At 40.9% G+C, this 21,180-nt stretch overlaps 2 protein-coding genes across 2 annotated transcripts; both read right to left on the bottom strand.

The window, feature by feature from the left end:
- Window positions 1-13,242: 13,242 nt before the first annotated feature.
- On the bottom strand, window positions 13,243-13,791 carry LOC127094933 (uncharacterized). Its single transcript, XM_051033690.1, has one exon. The coding sequence runs from the start codon at window positions 13,789-13,791 to the stop codon at window positions 13,243-13,245; it is 549 nt and encodes a 182-aa protein (XP_050889647.1).
- A 2,753-nt stretch (window positions 13,792-16,544) lies between these two features.
- On the bottom strand, window positions 16,545-17,099 carry LOC127094932 (uncharacterized). Its single transcript, XM_051033689.1, has one exon. The coding sequence runs from the start codon at window positions 17,097-17,099 to the stop codon at window positions 16,545-16,547; it is 555 nt and encodes a 184-aa protein (XP_050889646.1).
- Window positions 17,100-21,180: the final 4,081 nt, after the last annotated feature.

Raw genomic sequence — 21,180 nt, 5'->3', positions numbered from 1 at the left:
ATCAACATAGCATTCAATTTCATGATGAATCATATCATGAAACAAAGTCACCATGGCTCTCTGATAAGTAGCACCAGCGTTCTTGAGACCGAATGGCATCACCTTATAACAAAAAGTGCCCCATGGTGTGATGAACGTTGTTTTCTCCATATCATCTGGCGACATTTTGATTTGATTATAGCCAGAAAAGCCATCCATGAAAGAAAACACCGAGAATTGAGCTGTATTATCTACCAACACATCAATGTGAGGTAGTGGAAAATCATCCTTCGGACTAGCTCTGTTCAGATCTCGGTAGTCCACACACATTCTCACTTTCCCATCTTTCTTCGGGACTGGCACAATGTTCGCGACCCATGGCGGATAATTAGTGACAGCAAGGAAACCAGCATCCCACTGCTTCTACACTTCTTCTTTAATTTTCATCGCCATATCAGGTCTAGTTCTGCGCAACTTCTGCTTCACTGGAGGACAATCTGCTCTCAACGGTAGCTTGTGTACCACGATATCGGTATCCAACCCTGGCATATCTTGATAAGACCAGGCAAAGATGTCGACATACTCTTTCAACAATGCCACCATTCTACTTTTGACACTTTCCTCCAAAGCAGCCCCGATTTTCACTTCTTTTTTAACCTCGTCGGTACCCAGATTCACAACCTCAATCTGCTCTTCATGCGGCTGATTCACCTTCTCCTCTTGCTTTAACAACCTGGCTAATTCCCCTGGCAGTTCACAATCTTCTTCGTCCTCTTCTTCAGCATGATAGATCGGATTGTCGAAGTCATACAAGGGTGTAACAGGATTGTTATCAATGAGATCCGGAGAGGAATCGCATCTGCATGAATTTTGATTCATGCATTGCTTTAGAACCGGTGTGAGACAAATTGAAAAGAAAAATGAAAACATTGCCATTTTTATTTGTTTTTATTTTTAAACTGCAAAAATAAATGAAAAACAAGGAACACCGCTTTTAACTGAAAAACATCCTTTTATTGATGATGCAAAACCTTGCAAATATGAACATGAGGTGGCCCTTACAATGAACCATTACGTGTCGGGCAACACGTATGGTTTTCATGCAAATAAAACTGAAAAACAGAAAATCATTACTCTTCGAGCAGAGTGACCCGGATGATCTTCTCAGCCTTCCAGTTCTGGATTCCCATCCCTGGTGCGCACGGCTTTATCCACCGGTCCATTTCACAGTCGCTATCAGCCTCATCACCCACCATGCAGATGTGATCCGGATCCAGCATTTCGGCACTAGTGAAGGTGACAGACGGACGACGTCCTCTTCCTTGTCCAGATGAGCCTCTGCCAGGCTGGTACCCCACTCCGAAGCGGTCTTTCTTTGCGGAGATATCCATCATCCTACCCCAACCAGGAGCCTCCCCATTCTTCACCACCTCGGCGGCCTGTTTGTACGAAGATATGGACGGTTTCTCCTCTTCCTTCGCAAAAAGAGCATTCTCCACCTTAACGGTTTCAAATGCTTGACTGGGTGTTTCCCATATCTCACCGTCCATCTCAACATACTTGAAAGGAGAAAGGTGGCTGACAAAGATGTCTTCCTCTCCGCAGATGGTGACAACCTGTCCTTCCCAGATATATTTCAACTTTTGGTGTAAAGTCGAGGTCACTGCCCCCGCAGCATGAATCCATGGGCGACCCAACAGGCAATTGTATGCCGGCTGAATATCCATGACGTAGAAAGTCGACTTGAACACCTCTGGGCCTATCTTCACAGGAAGCTCGACCTCTCCGAATACAGCCCGCTTCCACCCGTCAAACGCCCGCACTATCAGATCAGTGGGAGTCAGAATCAGCCCGTCACAATTAAGCTTAGCCAAGGCTTTCTTTGGCAACACATTCAATGAGGAGCCGGTATCAACCAGCACATACGAAAGCACGACTCCTTTACACTCCATTGCGATGTGTAATGCCCGGTTATGATTCCTCTCATCCACAGTCAGGTCCATGTCTGTAAAACCCAGCCCATGACTGGCATGCACGTTAGACACGACCGTCTCCAACTGATTAATCGTGATCTCTTGAGGAACATAGGCTTTCTTCAAGATTTTCAACAAAGCCTCTCTATGCCCCTCAGAGCTTAACAGCAACGACATAATCGATATTTTGGAGGGAGTTTGCTGTAGATGGTCCACAAGCTTGTACTCAGACTTTTTGATGATTCTTAAGAATTCTTCTGCATCATCATCAAGTTTTTCTTCCAACCCAACCGGTGCCGGTGTCACCACTGGAGTACCATCATCCACCACTGCTTTCCCTTTTGCCCTGGCTAAAGCCTCGACCTTTTCTTTTTTCTCTTTTTCTCCCTCTCCTCCCCTCAACGCATCTGGCGCAAACAGTCTTCCACTGCGAGTGAAACCGCTGGGACCGGCATTATCCACCTTTGACACGGTGGTTTCACTTGCAGTCTGTTCCTCCACCTTCTCTCCGTTGCAGTACACCTCTCCCCCATAATGCCATGGCACGGCATCATCTTTGTCATACGGAATTGGTCCAGGTACCGTGATGGTAACTGGAGCCGCCTCAGCAAGATTTGACAAATCCACCGGGTCAAAATAAATTGTTATGGTGGAGACCTCATCTTTTCCCTCATCAACCTTCTTCTCAATCAGAACACTCCCCTCGTCCATCAGACCCTGGACAGTCCTCCTCAACAATTCACACCCATTCTGGACAATAGTGCACTCAGCACAATCAGTACCGCAGCCCGGGTAAACCCCATTCAACATCAACTGCCTCTTGACCTCAGCCAGAGGAGTCTTCAACTGGTCAACAGTAGACAGCCCAACCCTACTCTCCTCAGAGATAGCATTCACCCCCCTTTGACCATGCGCGGGCATGGGATTAGCATTGACGTTGGGAGATGGTGCAAAGTTGATAGCTTTCGAATCCACCAGGTCTTGAACTACATGCTTAAAAGCTTTGCAGTTCTCTATGTAATGCCCGGGAGCACCCGAATGGAATTCACATTTGGCATTTTCATCATAATTGGCTGGCCTCTGATCAGGTCTCAAAGGTGCCAAAGTTCTGGTTTGTGCCAATCCCAGATCCATCAACTTCTTCAACAGAAAGGAGTAGGTCACAGGAGGCCTATCAAACTGCCTGTCGTTTGCTCTCCCTCTCACCTGATAACCAGCCCTCTGAGGCCTCTGCTGAAAGGGTTGTCTTTGTTGTTGCTGTTGTTGTTGCTGTGGTGCAGGCTGATGCTCAGCAGGAATAGTTACCGCAGCAGTGTGCTGGAAGTAACGATCCCTACTGGGTCCCCTCTGTGCGTATACAACACTGGTATCGCCTTCTTTCTTCCTCTGGCCATTCCCAAAGAGCTTCTTCAGTCCAGACGACGAAGCTGTACCCTGAATCTTCCCGAGTTTCAGCCAGCTCTCTATCCTCTCTTCGGCCACGACTATGTCTGAAAAGTTGGTCACCGGACAACCAAACATTCTCTCGGCGTATGCCCCCTATAGGGTCCCCATAAAGAGATCAGACATCTCTCTGTCTACCAGCGGAGGTTGCACTCTGGCAGCCAACTCCCTCCATCTCTGGGCGTATTCTTTAAACCCCTCATTATTCTTCTAAGACATACCCTGCAGTTGGGTACGACTCGGGGCCATATCAGCATTGAACTGATACTGTTTAAAGAATGTGTCCCCAAGATCTTTCCAATTCTTGACATCTGAGGACTTGAGCTTGGTGTACCATTCCAGGGAACCTCCGGACAGGCTGTCCTGGAAGAAATACATCCACAACTTTTGGTCCATGGTGTAAGCTGAGATCTTACGGACAAATGCCTGCAGATGAGTCTCGGGGCAGGAACTCCCATTGTAGCGATCAAACGCGGGCGCCTTAAACTTTTGCGGGATCACGATCCCCTCCACTAGCCCCATGTTTGACATATTAACCACTCCAGGAGTGGCATAGCTTTCCAGAGCTCTGATCTTTTCAGCCAGCAGCTGAATCTCCTTGTTCTGAGGTTGAGCACCATACTGACCAAATGGCTCGTTGTGCATGGAGAATTGGTCAGCTTCCCGGTCTTCCTCTCTGTCACCATCCGCCCCAAAGAACGGAGGGAATAGACTATCCTTCATATTCTGCCCCAGACCGGGCCCACCACCAGCACCACCGAAACCACCAACATTATTCACCATGCCAATAGTCGTTCTCTTTCCACCGTCTCGAGAACCACCAATCCCCTGGTTGGAGACACCATCTAGGTTCACGCCACTATTTGCTGTTGAAGCCCGCTCGAGCTTCTCAACCTTGTCAGCTAGAGCTTTCTGACCAACTGCAAAACCTTGCATGATGTTGATCAGCTCACTCATCTTGTCCTTCAACTCGAGGATATCTGCGTTTGGGAGATCCATCAGTCTGGGAGTATTGCGTCTGGTGAAGTATCTGTGAGGTCGGGTTGAGTGCAAAGGTACGACTCTGCGAGCACGAGCAATGATTCCTGAAACAATCAAGCGCGTTAGCAATAGATACCTGCAAAATAAAACACAAGTTATTATGATCATGCATGAATGCAGTGTCTACCCCCATGAGGAACACTTTGTCTCTTGATCTTGGTTTCATAGAGACAAGTAATAATCCGGCAGCAATATTCTGACATTCATCATTTGATTTCATCATACAAGCCAGAGATATATGATTTAGCAAAATACCCCCAACCATGTGTGTGCTTGTGTGAGCGCATACGGTAAAGCAAATAAAGCTTGAAGATCAATCACCGAATGAAAATAACCATCACATAGCAAGATGCACAATAAGTGCCATAGTCATACATCAAATCAGATACAAATCTCCAGAATCGGAAAAGAAATACAAGCAAATGAATTCCGTCAACAAGCCTGACGGTAATCCAACACAAATGAGAAAAGCTAGCCTGATGAGGGTCCCATAGAAGGCCCTATATCATCAACCATCTTCGCGAACTCTGCGGCGAACCTGAGCTCGGTGTTCTCCTGCTGCAATCTCCCCACCTCTTTCTGATGAATCTTCATCTGCCTGAAGTAATGATCTCTCTCAGCAATGTAATGATCTCTCTCGGCGATGATCTTCGCTTTCTCCGCTTCCTTAATCTTCAGCTTTGCCTCCCACTCAGCAATGAGGATTCTGACTCTGTCATCTCTCTGATCCCTGACAAGGATTTGCCTCCTCTTCTCATCTTCAACGGCCTTTGCAGCTCTGGACAGCTTCTCCTTAGTGATGTCATGCTCCCTGGTGGACGATGCTAAGGCTTGGCTGATCTTCCCATAGTAGGCAGTATCCATCTCAAAGCGCTTTGCTTCCAAGGCATGTCGCTTGTCTTGATCTTCCATCTTCACTCTAATCTCTTGATTAGCCGTCTGAATCCGAGCAACACTCATCTCCAATCCCGCTTTCTCTACAAGCAACTGATCTCTGGCCCTCTTCATCTCGAGGAATTCTTCCATACTGACAGAAGAACTCGGACCCTCAATCATAGGACACCAAGGACCACCTCTCGGAAATGGTAGAAGTGTGAGCTCTATCCTCTTCCGCAACCAATCACCAAATAGAGGAAAGTACTGACTATTGACCTTGCCAAAAGGAACCTTGCCCCTCCTCTGGATATCATGCCACTCATCCAATACTTGCCTCAGCTTGGCCTGATTGCCCTCAATCGAGAAGTAAAAGGACTCCTGAATCTCTCGACTGAGAGGAGGACCCTCCACAGCAAACCCCATCTGTCTCCTGAGAAGTACCGGGTTGTAATTGACACAACCCTGAACTCCTACAAGAGGCACATTGGGAAGACTCCCACAACTGCATATGAAATCCCGTCCAGCCATACCATTATGAGTCCAAGCGATGTCAGCAGCCCGCAAACCCATCAACCTGAATGACCACTTGACAGTAGGATCAAGATGAGCAAAAGCACCTCGGGAAGGCAAATACCCCATAAACCACCTGAATAGCAACTGAGCATAGCACCGGATCAAACCCCCACGTCGCTTCTCATTCCTGTTATGAACCGAGTAATAGACGTCTCCGATCAGAGTAGGAATAGGGTTCCTCTGCATGAACAACCTGATAGCATTATGGTCCACAAAGTTCTTCTGATTAGGAAACTAAATAACCCCATAAATGCTCACAGCAATTAAAGCACAAACCGTCTTCCAATTACCCATAGCACCATATTCCTTGGCCTTAGCTTCCAAGAAACTCAAATGAAACCCAGGTAACTTCCCCTTTTCCTTCAAACCCTCCTTGATCATCTCCGGACTCAAATAAAGAGCACGAGAAATCCCAAGGATGTCAGGCTCCACCCTAGTGACATGGAAAGGAATCTGATCTCGGATCTGCATACCCAGAATGCTAGCATAGTCCTCCATCAGAGGTCCCAACAAATAGTCCGGGAAGACAAAACATCTCAGGCCCGGGTCATAGAACTGGAGAAGAGTATGAATGGCGCTCCTGTCTCTGTCAGTGAGTCTGAAAACCATCTTCAGAATACCCCCATACATCTCACGAAACAACCCCACATGGTCGGGTGCAATCAATGCTATCATATCTCTCAGCCCACTGATCTCTGGGTCAAAGAAACTGTAAACAACATCGTCCTTCAAACCGGGCCTCATATCTTGATCAAGAAGTCTCTCCATCAAGATCTCGATCAAAAGTGTCCCTGCATATGGGTAAACATGTGTTAGATGCAGGTAAATGCAAAAATGTGATGATGCTGATGAATGAATGCAATGCATTGCCATCCTCCAAGTCATCTGATCATCTGTTGCACTGAGTTACGGCCCGGATCTCTGAACTGATCACAACCATCTGAAGGAATACATAACCATAAATCCATCTCAAGGGTTCCGAAATAAACGGAACTGAAAGATACATCATCATCATCATCATCAGAGATCCACTGAACAGATAACCACAACCTCTGAATCAGCCTGGGGAATCCTGAAATAAACGGATCCCCACTGATAAATAACACGGACAGCACTCTGGTGTCTCAGAAATAAATGGCCATAAATCCGACTTATAAATATGACTCTGATCAACGGAACAAAAAGTCACCATCAAAGTCACCATCTGAACAATGCATCTGAAAGAATCACCCTCCACTCACAGGTAAATTCTAACCAGGTCATCCTAAGGCGGATAATAGTCTCGACAATCGGGCGGAGATACTCAATGGGTTTGCCCTTTCGGGTGTGCCATTGTAGCTCTCTTAAGATCGTCTAAACCAAAGATCCGGGAAATGATCGGTCACCAGAGTCAATAGCTCAGATGAAGTTAATCAACCAAAGCGGATACTCCACCAAGGAAGAGCTCCCTCAAAAGAACCTCGTCCGGCTTGTGGTACATCACATTGCCAAGAACATATTAACCTAACATGAAGGAGGCAACATGAGACCACACTAATCCTAGGTGTATACTCGGGCCTGGGTTTTAGCCCCACTCAGAACACCCACCCCAAAACAGAGGAACCACCTGCACAGAGGACGGCAACATGATAGTATGATGCATGCAAATATTTATGCAAATATATACACAGTCAGAATAATAAATGCAATAAATAAAGCAACACAAGCAACCTAAACCATCCTAGAACGCTAGGAGAGACTCGCTTAGGGAAAATGGACCAGCACAGGTCAACATCTATGAAGTCCCCAGCAGAGTCGCCAGTTGTCGCATCCGCGAAAAACAACCGGCGGGCTGAAACAAAAACAACACAGAGCCGCCACCGTGCGTTATTTATCCCAAAGAGGGAAAGGAAACGCTCGAAGTAAACCTGGAAAGGAAATGGTCTCGCGACCAAAGAGAATGGGTACGGGAGTCGGTTACGCGAGGGGAAGGTATTAGCACCCCTCACGTCCGTCGTACTCGACGGGATCCACGCTGTAAAAGAAAGAAAAGGTTGCTAAAACAAACATCACACACACACAAGAAACACAGGTGGGGGTAAGAGGAAGAGGGCTCGCTAGGACATCGCATCCTATGCCTACGTATCTCGTCTGGAACGAGAATCAGAGCTTCCGTAGTTCGGCTTACGCACGCTAAACAACACAAACACACAAGCAGGCAAACATGGAACCCGAATGCCACTCGATGGACTTACATCAGCTTCCGAACCATTCACCCACACTGGAACCCGAATGCCAATCACTGGACTTATATCAGCTTCCAAGCACACAACAAGAACAAACAAACAACAAATTGCTAAGGAGTCGGGAACTCGAGCCAAGCAATTGTCAACCAAACACACATAAAAAAGAAAAGGTTTGCCTGGAGAGATCTCGCACGACCTCCTGCCTACGTACCTCATCTAGTATGAGGATCAGGGCAACGTAGTTCCCCTTAACAGAGGAGAAACTTTCTCCTAACCAGAGACTGGGAAATGACAAACTAAAAGGGAGACTGACTCGAGCCTAATAGTTATCATATATTCCACAATGGTCCTAGGTTGAGTTTTCTATCTACTTGCACAACAGCAAGCTAATCCTATCCAGGCAAAGCAAGCATGCAAGCATAAACAAAACAAAACAAACATTCACAGTTAGCACACACTATGTCCAGTCAAAGTGGGCTCAAACAAAGGGTTAGACTTGCCAAGGCAAGTCATCTGTACAAGGGTGGTGTTAGCTCTTAACCCTGACATTGAGAGTCAGGGTGAAGCTGATGAAAGGTGAGTGAAGATTAGACTTCACAGCTCTTATCCCTGGCCAGGGAGAGCTTCAGACAAAGGAGTGTGGGTTCAGAAAGTGGGAACCCTTCTACACTCAAGACACTGACACAACTGTACACTGTACAAGATCTTGGGTTAATGTCCCAATGCATCAACATAGTGGTGTGAGCAGAGGGACGACTCAACAAGAGTAGCAGGGGATGGATTACACATCCCTTGGGTTCTGCCAATTGCCTTAATCAAGGACTTTTCCTGCTTGGCACAAATGTAAACAAGCACAAACATTGCCTCTTAAGGAGGACTTCAGACAGGTGCCTGGCCAAGTAACAGGCCAGGTCTTCCAGACTACATGAAGTTAGAGTGTTCTACCTCTATTGGTTAAACAACCAAGCAACAGCAAGCAAGTTCAAGAAGAACTGTTAGCAACTAATGTACCTGAAATCAATCAAATACAATCATTATACCAATCACAGACAGTGAAACAAACAGATAAGAACCAACAGTCAATCACAATTGATCATATGAGCCAAGCACAAGCTCAAAGCAAGTGAGCCAAGCACCCTACAAAACACACAAGTTAGTTCACAACAATTAACCAAATTCAATCAACTTGTAGCAATCTCCTTAAAGCATTTGCATCTTTACCTGAAAAGCAAACTCAAACATGAGAAACAAGACCACTAGGACAAGCCTAGGGTCAAAAGGAGATGAAAAATCCAAAACAGCAAGTGAAAATTATCCAAAACCAAGATTAATCAATCAAGAAGAAGGTCCAATTGGTCCCATGCTCATATCATTCACCATTATCATTTCATGAACAAGACATGTCAAACTAGGCAAGATTGAAACACATTGGTGTAAACAGAATGATTACAAGCAAATCAATACCAAAAGAGCTCAACAAATTCCAAAAAAATTCAAGTCTAAACAGAACACATTCAATAAGCATCATATCAAATTTCATGCCATTTGGACAAGAGGAAGTAGGTCAATGAAAATCAGAAAGCCAACACAAATTCAAGCAAGCCAACACAAGGCATCAAAACAAGCATCAACTTCCATCAATCATAAAACAGTGAAAAAACATGATAAACGAATGGGATCAAAGCCAAGATGACCTATAATGTGTCTAGAATTCACATGTCAAATTTCACATCCATCCAATTAATGACCAGAATTTCACAAACCAAACACAAACATGTGTCACAAAAAATTAACAAATGACCAAGCAGGGGAGAAAATTCCAATCAAATAGGAAATGACATCAATAAATCCAGAAAATTTCCCATGTATTCTCAACATCCATATGCTCAATCATGCAAACATTTGACTCAATCCAATGTCCCTAAGCATGGAAAATAAAATCATGAAGTACACAATGAATGGTGTGACACAAATTGTCACACCTCTAATCAAAAAATCATATCTCATCAACCAGGGATCCAAAATTTGCAAACCACATATCCAAGTGTTCCTTAGGATGTCTAGAACATGCACAAAAAATTTCAAACATTTCTATGGAAGCATCATCATTTTATGAGTGAAATGGCAAAGCATATACACATGGCACACATCCAAACAATCCCTAAGCATTTTTAAAATCCACATGTGCACAAAAATATTAAAAATCACCATTAAAAACTACACATCACAAGGAGAATAATGCAAAAAGTCTCATCAAATTTGGACAAGAAATGAAGAACTTATGAATTTTTGAAGATCATTGATCAAAATGAAATAAAACATGAAAAAGAAAATGAAATGAAATGATTTAAAATTGAATAATGGCAATTTTGTAATTCCTGAGCCACGAAGCCAAAACGCGCCGTTTAAATAAATGTAGTGGCGCTATGCTATTGGCTGAAGGAAGCGGGAAACATGAATTCGAAACACAGCCAAGCCAAAACGGATCAAGACGCTCCTGGAGCGTGTTCTTCATCAAGAACAACAACAACAATTCCAGAAAATGCACATGGACGAATTTCAACCAAAATGATCATGCCATACATCAATGTGTTCGTCTTTCAACCTAGATCATGGATATGAACTTAATTTCTCCTAATTCTACTCATGCTTCACGGATCGAGCAAAAGAATATTTGAGCATCAAACTTAAATTCAAGATTTCTCACTCGATACTCAACCAAATTCAAAACCACAAGTTACATTGCATTCTATGATCAAAGATCTATCATAACCACATCACAATTCAGGCAATGGTTGAGATCGAATTTTTATTTTATGGATGAAGCAGCTCGTGATTTGGCCTTGTTTTGATGTGAAACGTGAAAACAGATGATGCTTTAGGCATAGGAAAGTGATTGCAACAAGTAGTTCAGCTCCAGCATGCTCCAGTTTGAAGAATCAACAAAATGCCATGGATGTGTGAGCTTTCAACAATCACGATTATGCAATGCTATGGCCTTGATCTTGTGAAACAGTTCCTCAATGATACAAGTAGAAGATGGATCCAACAAGAACCAGTGCAATTGATGAAGAATTCAATGAGAAATGATGAAAAAGTGTGGAAAAAATTGGAGAAAATTGGAGAGAATTGGAGGGAAAGTTTGTTAGATCTGAAAATGTGAAGTGTGATTATGATTTTCTATTATAATTAACACTTTATACCAAGCCTTAATCCATTTACTAATCACAATTAGCAAAATGAAGTGAATTAGTGAAATGTAATTTTCATGTGAAATGTCCAAAATGGCCTTTTGCAAACCAGTCAATGTAACAGTGCAATTACAGTTCAAGCAAGTCCAAAATGATGTTTGCGATGTGTTGGAATAGGCTTGGTATGCAAAAACCATGTATTTCACAAAATCACCTATTTTCCCACCAATTTTCAAAGTGATCACTTGAAAAATGACCTTTTGCCATGATGATTTTTGATGAAATGTGATGATACATCATGAAAGTACATGTAAAATGTGGTTTGCTCAAAGAAAAATCACCCAATTTGGCCATTCCATGTGAAAGTTATGCCACTTTGAATTTAGGCATTTTCTGAAAATGATTGGACCATATCTTGCCAACCACACATGAGAATTTCATGTTCTTGGACTTTTTGGAAAGGTGAGAACAAGATCTTCAACTTTCATGTTGGACAAAAATCCATTTGAAGCTTTTATGATGAAGTAGTTTTGAGGTGAAAAACTTTCCATTTTGGGCAGTTGAAATTACAGGTCACCTGCTATTTTTGGAAACTTTTTGTCTGACCTTATTTTCTTCATTCTTGATGTTTGATATGTCAAATGAGACTTATATGGACATGAATGAAGCCTTTCAAACCACCTCCCACCTTCCAATCCATAAAATCAGGCACAGTTGACCACAATTGACTTTTCTGATTGATAGATGAATTTGGCCATGCACTGATCAAGTTAAGCCTCAAACTCTTGATGAAATGGCTCAAGGATGAAACCCTAGCCTCCATAAGCTCAATATAATCATATGATGATCCCCATATCCATTGTAGACCCCATCTCCTTGCCAAGCCCTGATTGGCCCAATGCAGATGATTAGGGTTGACTAGTGGTCAAAACCCTAATCTCAAGGTATTGATCAAGCATTTGATGAAATCAAGACCATGATGATGATGATATATTATTTCCACCAAGATGAAGCTCAATCTCCTTGAGAATCAAGAAACCCTAACTTAGACCCCCACATCCTCAGATGATTAGTGATCCATTCAATGAAACCCTAGCTTGCACCTTGACCTCTTTATCTCCTGATCAAGACTTATGAGGGTGACTTGCACAATGTTTCCACCTGATATGCAATATGCAATGCCTAATGACCTAAAAATGATATGCAATATGTTAAGCTAGTCCCAAGAGAGGAGGGCAAATTTTGAGGTGTTACAATACTCATTCATGAAATTCAATATAGAAACATCATAGCATAACATAAACATCAATTTCATGGATTAAAACATAAACACATGTTAGGGTTTCTCAAAAATCAAAATCCTCAAATCCTAAGTTCATGATATCTAACCCACATATATTGAATTTCATGAATGGATTAAAACATACATTATGTTTATCCATTACCACTTGAAATCTCACCCTTACCTTAGTATATATGAAATCTCTAGGTCTTTCTTCTTCTAGTTTCCTCTTCTCCTCTTTCTCTTCTTTTTCTTCTCTTCTCTCTTCTTCTCTTGTTTTACAAAACTAACTCTAATCTCTAAAACCCTTACTATCTTTTTAACTCATAATGGGCTTAACCCACTTATCCACCCTTCTAATTAATTAGGCCCATTACTAGACAATTGCTATTTCTACTCATAAAAATCAATTATTCAAATAACACATATATTCAAATAATTCAAATAATCACCAGAACACATATTTAATTAATTATCACACCAAATAATGATTAATTAAAATAAACGCATAATAAATAAATACGGAAATTAAATCGGGGTGTTACAACTCTCCCCCACTTGAAATATTTTCACCCTCGAAAATTACCTCAAGCAAACAACTCGGGATATGAATCCCTCATCTGACTCGCAAGCTCCCACGTCACATTTCCACCAGCCGGTCATCCCCAAACGACTTTCACCAAAGCGATCTCTTTATCACGAAGTTGTTTCACCTCTCTATCTTCTATCCACATAGGTAATGTCTCCACGGTCAAATTATCTCTAACCTCAACATCATCTAATTGGGCAATATGCGAAGGATCCGCAATGTATCTCCTCAATTGAGGCACGTGAAACACAACATGGAGATTAGAAAGTGACGGCGGCAGCGTAATTCGATAAGCCACATCACCTACTTTCTCGGAAATCTGATACGGACCAATAAAATGCGGCGTCAACTTACGTGACTTCAATGCTCTACCAACACCCGTTATCGGAGTAACTCTTAAAAACACATGATCATCTACCTCAAACTCAAGCGCTTTCCTTCTCTTGTTATGGTAACTCTTCTGACGACTCTGAGAAACCTTCATCTTCTCTCTGATCATTTTAATCTTATCAGTAGTTTGTTGAACTAATTCAGGTCCAACCACAACACTCTCTCCAGATTCGTTCCAACACAAAGGCGCCCTACACCTTCTACCATACAAAGCTTCAAACGGAGCCATATCAATACTCGAATGAAAACTATTGTTGTAGGTAAACTCAATCAAAGGCAAATAACTATCCCAAGCACCTCCCTGTTCCAAAACATAAGCTCTCAAAAGATCCTCAAGCGACTGAATCATCCTCTCAGTCTGAACATCTGTCTGCGGATGATAAGCAGAACTCAAACACAACTTTTTACCTAAAGCACGTTACAAACCTTCCCAAAATCTCAAAGTAAACCTCACATCCCTATATGACACAATGCTAGACGAAATACCATGCAAACTGACAATTTTCTCAATATACTGCTTTGCAAGCCTCTCCATCGGATAATCCATTCTAATCGGAATAAAGTGAGCAGATTTTGTTAACCTGTCCACAATAACCCAAATAGCTTCACAATTACTCGGAGTCCTAGGTAAACCAGAAACAAAATCCATAGAAATACTATCCCATTTCCATTCAGGAATAGATAACAGTTGTAACAAACTAGACGACTTCTGATGCTCAATCTTCGATTTCTGACAAATCAAACACGAATACACAAATTCCACAATCTCTTTCTTCATACCAGGCCACCAAAACAATTTCCTCAAATCTTGATACATCTTAGTAGCACCAGGATGAATACTCAAACCACTATGATGTCCTTCATCAAGAACCCTTTTCTCAAATCCGAAACATCGGGAACATAAACTCTATCATGACACCTCATGATACAATTCTCATAAATCTGAAAATCACCATCTTTACCTTGATTGATCAATGTCAATCGATCTACCAAAACCAAATCAGATTTCTAACCTTCTCGAATCTCATCCAAAATTCCACTAGTAAGCTTAAACATACCAAGCTTCACTCTAAAAGAAGTCTATTCACAAACCAAACTCATATCTCGAAATTGTTCAAGCAAATCCAATTCTCGCACCATCAACACCGACATATGCAAAGATTTCCTACTCAAAGCGTCGACTACAACATTCGCTTTGCCAGGATGGTAATTCAAACCAAAATCATAATCCTTCAAGAATTCCAACCATCTCCTTTGCCCCATATTCAACTCTTTCTGATCGAACAAATACTTCAAACTCTTGTGATCACTAAATACATTGAATCTCGACCCAAATAAATAATGTCACCAAATCTTCAAAAGAAACACAACAGCAGCTAATTCCAAATCATGAGTCGGATAATTCCTCTCATGCACTTTCCTAGTCAATTGCGTTAACGACAAAGATAACTTAGAAAAGCCTTCAATAAACTTTAGATAATAACTTGCCAAACTAAGAAAACTACGAATCTCAGACATAGATTTCGGCGCTTCCCATTGAGATATAGCCTCAATCTTAGAAGGATCAACCAAAATACCACCACTAGAGATCACATGGGCAAGGAAACTCACTTCCTTCAACCAAAACTCGCTCTTCGAAAGTTTAGCAAACAACTGCTTCTCTTTCAATACAGATAAAACAATCCTCAAATGCTCAACATGATCCTCTTCACTCTTCGAATAGATCAAAATATCATCGATAAACACAACAACAAACTTATCGAGATATTTATGAAAAATCTGATTCATGTACTCCATAAACACACTGAAAGGCATCATTGAATACTCATAGTGTCCATACCTTGTTCTAAAAGTAGTCTTCTGAATATCTTCAGCTTTCACACGGATCTGGTGATACCCAGACCTCAAATCAATCTTTCTAACCACACAAGCACCAACCAACTGATCCATTAAATCATCAATCCTTGGAAGCAGATACTTATTCTTGATAGTAACCTTATTCAGTTGTCTGTAATCTACACACAACCTCATAATACCTTCTTTCTTCTTAACTAACAAGACATGTGCACCCCACGGTGACACACTCTGACAAATAAACCTCTTATCAAGCAAATCCTCTAGTTGACTCTTCAACTCTTTCAACTCAGATGGTGACATCCGATACGGAGCCATTGATATCAGACTAGTACCAGGAATCAAATCAATCGTGAACTCAACTTCATGTTCAGGCAGTAAATCGCTAACCTCATTAGGAAACACTTCAGGAAAATCACGAACAACTGGAAATTCACCCATTGTTCCATTTTCACTAAGCTTCAAACTTGCCACCAACATAAACACTTTAGCGCCATCTCACATAGATTCATTCACTTGTTGAGTAGACAAGAATAAATCACCTTCCTTCTCTGGCTCAAGAAAAAGAACAGCTTTCGCAAAACAATTGATATAGACATGGTTGGCCCTCAACCAGTCCATTCCCAAAATAACATCAAGTTGACTCAATGGAAGACACACTAAATCAACTTCAAAATCTTTATCACAAATATTCAACGGACATTTCAAACAAACATATAAAGTAGTCACTGAACCCATAGCCAGAGTATCAATAACCATGCTTCCACGCATAACAGATAATTCAAGATTCAATCTCTTAGCACAATCCAAAGAAATAAAAGAATGCGTCGCACCGGTATCAATAATAACAATCAAAGGCATATTATTAATAAAGCACGTACCTCGAATCAATCTCTCCTCAACAGAAGTATCAACATCGGACAATGCAAACAATTTCCCTTTGGCTTGCTCCTTCTTCGGCTTGTTACACTTGGTACTAATGTACCCTTGCTCACCACAGTTGTTGCAAGTCACATTCGAACCAACTATGTAATCAAAAGATTTGTGACCTTGCTTGCCACACTTGAAACAAGTCACATCTCCCTTAGGACACTCGGGAGCATGATATCCCTTAACATCACATCTGAATCACTTGACAGGAGTGTGAGATCCTCCCCCACTTGGCTTCTTGCCATTACCCGCTTTCTTCTTACAATCATACGACTTCCCTCGGAATTGCCCTTTTCCTTTCTTATCATGCAAGGACTTGTAATGAGCAACACTCTCACGACTATCCTCATCATAAATCCTACTCTTGTTAACCAACTCAGAAAATCTCGTAATCTGTTGGTAACCCAGTGCCTTCTTGATATCAGGTCTCAAGCCATTCACAAACTTAAGACACTTGGATCTCTCAGTATTAGAAGTATTGTAATGGGGACAAAATTTGATCAACTCCTCAAACTTTGTAGCATACTCAGCTACGATACCATTACCTTGCTTCAACTTAAGGAATTCAATTTCCTCCTTTCCACGAACAGCTTCTGGAAAATACTTCTCCAGAAAAGCATCACGGAAAAGTGCCCAAGTCACTTCAATGTCATCCTTATCAAATCTCTGAATAGTGTTGTGCCACCAATCCTTAACTTCTTTCTCAAGCATATGAGTGCCAAACTGCACCTTCTGTGCATCTGAACAGTTCATAACTCGAAATATTTTCTCAATCGCCTTCAACCACTCTTGAGCTTTGTCAGGTTCATGAGCTCCTTCAAAAGTTGGCGGATTGTTTCTCTAGAACTTCCCCAAAACACGAAATTCATCAACATCACGCTCCCGATCACCAGCATTCATTTGTGGAATGGCACCGGCCAACAGGGTCAATGCCTCCGCAAGCGCATCATCATTCCTTCCAGTAACCATCTTCCTTCTACACCAACCAAACAACCACAACAACAAGGATTGTTAAATAAATCGTATCGACGGTGTCATACACACAAATCAGATACAACGGAATCAAAAAAATTCATAACCTGGACGAATGACCGACCGTGCTCTGATATCACTAATGTAACACCCCCTAAACTACTTCTACTCAAATACAACATACAATTGCATAATCGGAGTAAATTAAAGCATGCATACACGAGGGCGTCATATTTACTTCTGCCAGAAACAACACATGCCATGGTCACATACAAGTAACACGAATTATAAATTAAAACCAAATAACCAACATTCTCACACAGCAAAATAACACCTCTCTTCATAAATGGTAAATAGTGATGATTCCCATAAATCATTTACCACAAAATATCATTTTGGGCTCTAAGGCCACTCAACATCAAATCCAACATATCCAAATAACAAGATAAAAGAAAGCACACCAATATCTCTCAATATCAAAACAAATACAAATAATCCCATAAACCCAAGTGTTGCATGACCAGAGCACTATAAACTACCTAGTCAAAACACAACAAGAACTAGCCTTCAAATCTAATTCTTGTGCGAAGCACCACTATCTCTGGTACCTGAGCGATGTCGCGATAGAATATCATTCCAACAGAAGGGTGAGAATTCAAATCATTATAGAAAAACATAATAATATGAAATGTATAACAAACATACATATATTATTAGAATTCGTCACACTTCATACAAACATGCATCATATCATCTTATTAAAGAATCACGTGTTTATCATCACGCGACATGGCTAAACAATCCACAAGTATTCATTGATAAATACTAAACTATGTACAAAAGTCATATTTCACAACATATTGATTTCATGTACATATTATCATCCACCATCATTTACAAATCATCATCAAATATGTATACAACTTTCACATGATTTCATAATGTATACAAGTCACCATTTCATCACATATATCACAAATATGCACACATATCACATCAATCATTCATATCAAATGGATCACCTAAAATACACACATATGCATATCTACCAAAATCATATCCACACAATCATATCATATAATCACACAAACAACAATCCACACTGACATGTGCGACTCAATGTGTGACTCAATGTGATATGCATGTGGATCCCATTCGTTTTATTCACAGCTTCAGCCCATAAGTGATTAGCCACATTTGGAGGGTCCCATTCTTCCTTTCTACAACTCCATTTTATTGTGGAGTTCTAGGATAGGAGAAATCATGGGATATTCCATTAGAGTCAAAAAGTTCTTCCAAAAGTTTATTTACGAATTCACCACCGTGATCACTTCTGACTCTAATGATTTTAGAGTCAAATTCATTTTTCACTTTTGAGTAGAAACTAGTGAACACAGAATGTGACTCATTCTTGTGTATTAGGAATTTTATTCATGTCCAACGACTATAATCATCAACAATGACAAGTCCATACTTCTTACCATTGACTGACGCTGTCTTAACAGTTCCAAACAGGTCAATGTGTAAAAGTTCTAGAGGATTATAGGTAGAAACAACATTTTTATTTTTGAAAGTTGTTTAAGAAAATTTTCCTTTCTGACATGTGTCACAAAGAGAATCTGAAGAAAACTACAGCTTAGGTAGGCCTCTGACTAACTCAAGTTTATTTAGCTGAGAAATCCTCCTCAAGCTAATGCGACCCAAACGTCTATGCCACACCCATTGCTCTTCATTTACATACATTAAACGCTTTACATTTTGAATTTTTAAATCTGAAAGCTTAATTTTTTAAATGTTGGTCTTCCTCTTACCAGTGAAAAGGATTGTGTCATTTTTCTAATTAACAGTTTTGCACGTTTTTTGATTAAAGATTATATTATAACCGTCATCACTTGATTGACTTATGGATAACAAGTTATGCATTAATCCTTCAACATAAAGGACATCAGAAATAAAGGTAAGAGATCCATTGCCAACTGTTACAGATCCTCTAATTTTTCCTTTCTGATTTCCTCCAAAACCTACGAAGGCAACATCTTTAAGTTCCAGGCTTTAGAACATATGCTTTCTTCCCGTCATGCGTCACGAGCATCCAAAGTTCAGGTACCATGATTGGTATTTTAACTTTGTTGCATAAGATGTATGCAACATATACTATTTTATCTTTTGGTACCCATAATATTTTGGTTCCTTTATGATTAGTTCTCCCAAAGTTTCTGACAACTTTGGGTTTTCTAGCATTATTGAATTTATGTGTTTGTGCATGTGTGTAATGCTAATAGAAAGGATATTTTAATTTGTTTTATGCAAAAGGTTTTAAATCATCTTCATCAGATTCATCTCCATTCCTCTTTTCTTATTGTGACTAACACCATAAATCATAGAAGCCATTTTGCTTCTTTCAAGTCCATTGTTCAGAAATATCTGAAAATCCTTTTCATATTTATATATGATTGTGTCACAAGTGGGTGGAGATTTAGAAAGAGTTTCTTCAAGTTTTAAACATTTTTTGGTTGAGAATTCATTTTCCTTTTCAAGAATAAAGTTGTTTTCTTTAAGTTCAGAAACTTCTTTCTCAATCTTATCACACTCTTCAACAGTCTCTTCATGAACCCTTTTAAGGATATTGAATTTTTGTCGAAGCTTCTGATAAGAGTTTAGATATTCTGATAAACAGGCTTCTAGATCAGAACAAGAAAAATCAGAGAATACCTCTTCAGAGTCAGATTTCTTTTCAAATGAACTTTCAGAAGTGGTGGCCATGAGTGCAACGTTTGCTTGCTCCTCTTCAGAATCAGATTCTGAAGCTTCAGATTCAGAGTCATCCCATGTTGCCATGAGTCCCTTCTTCTTTGCTTTGAAGGAGATTTTCTTGAAACCTTCCTTCCTGGAGTTGTCTCTCTTGAGCTTTGGACATTCATTCTTGAGTCTCCAGGTTCTTTGCATTCATAGTAGGTCACTTCTTTGTAGGGTCTTCCTTTGGAGATTGACTCTGAACGATCTCCCTTCTGTCTGGATCTTCTGAAGTTGTTATTTCTTTTTCTCCAAAGTTGTTTGATTCTTCTGGATAGAAGAGATAATACCTCTTCATCATTAGAATCTTCCTTCTCAGAGTCCTCGTCGTCTTCTTCTTCAGCTTGAAAGGCTTTGTTCCTTTTTCACTTCCTTCTTTCTGATCTAGACTTTAGAGCCACTGGTTTATTTTTCTTCTAAGGTTCATCTTCCTCTAGCTCTATTTCATGACTCGTGAGGGAGCCAATAAGTTCTTCAAGGCTTATGTTGTTCAGATCCTTAGATAACTTCAAGGCAGTAACAACTAGTCTCCACTTCTTTGGGAGGATTCTGATTATCTTCTTGAAATGATCTGCTGTGGTGTATCCTTTTTCCAGAACCTCGAGACTAGAAAACATTTCCTCAACAACTTCATCATCTTCCATTTTGAAGGCTTCATACTTTTGGATTAAAGTCAGAGCCTTAGTCTCTTTGACTTGATTATTGCCTTCGTGAGTCATCTTCAAGGAATCAAATATTTCTTTAGCTATTTCCCTGTTGGTGATCTTTTCGTACTCACTGTAATATATAGCATTTAACAAAATAGTTCTGGATTTGTGGTGATTCTTGAAATCACGCTTCTGATCATCACTCATTTGGCTTCTTGGTATAACGATACTAAGGGAAGAGATGGGTGGTTCATAAACTTTTGTAATAATGTCCCATAGATCAGCATCATAGCCTAAGAAGAAGCTTTTAATTCTTTCTTTCCAATAATCAATTATTTCTCCATCAAACATTGGAGGTCTAGCATTGTAGCTATCTCTTTCGTCTGTGTTAGCCATGACGTTTTTCTCACGTTGGATCTCTC

The sequence above is a fragment of the Lathyrus oleraceus genome, chromosome 6, assembly GCF_024323335.1.
Source record: "Lathyrus oleraceus cultivar Zhongwan6 chromosome 6, CAAS_Psat_ZW6_1.0, whole genome shotgun sequence".
Lineage (NCBI taxonomy): Eukaryota > Viridiplantae > Streptophyta > Magnoliopsida > Fabales > Fabaceae > Lathyrus > Lathyrus oleraceus.
The sequence above is the reverse complement of the archived record's forward strand: the minus strand, read 5'-3'. Positions and strand labels throughout refer to the sequence as shown.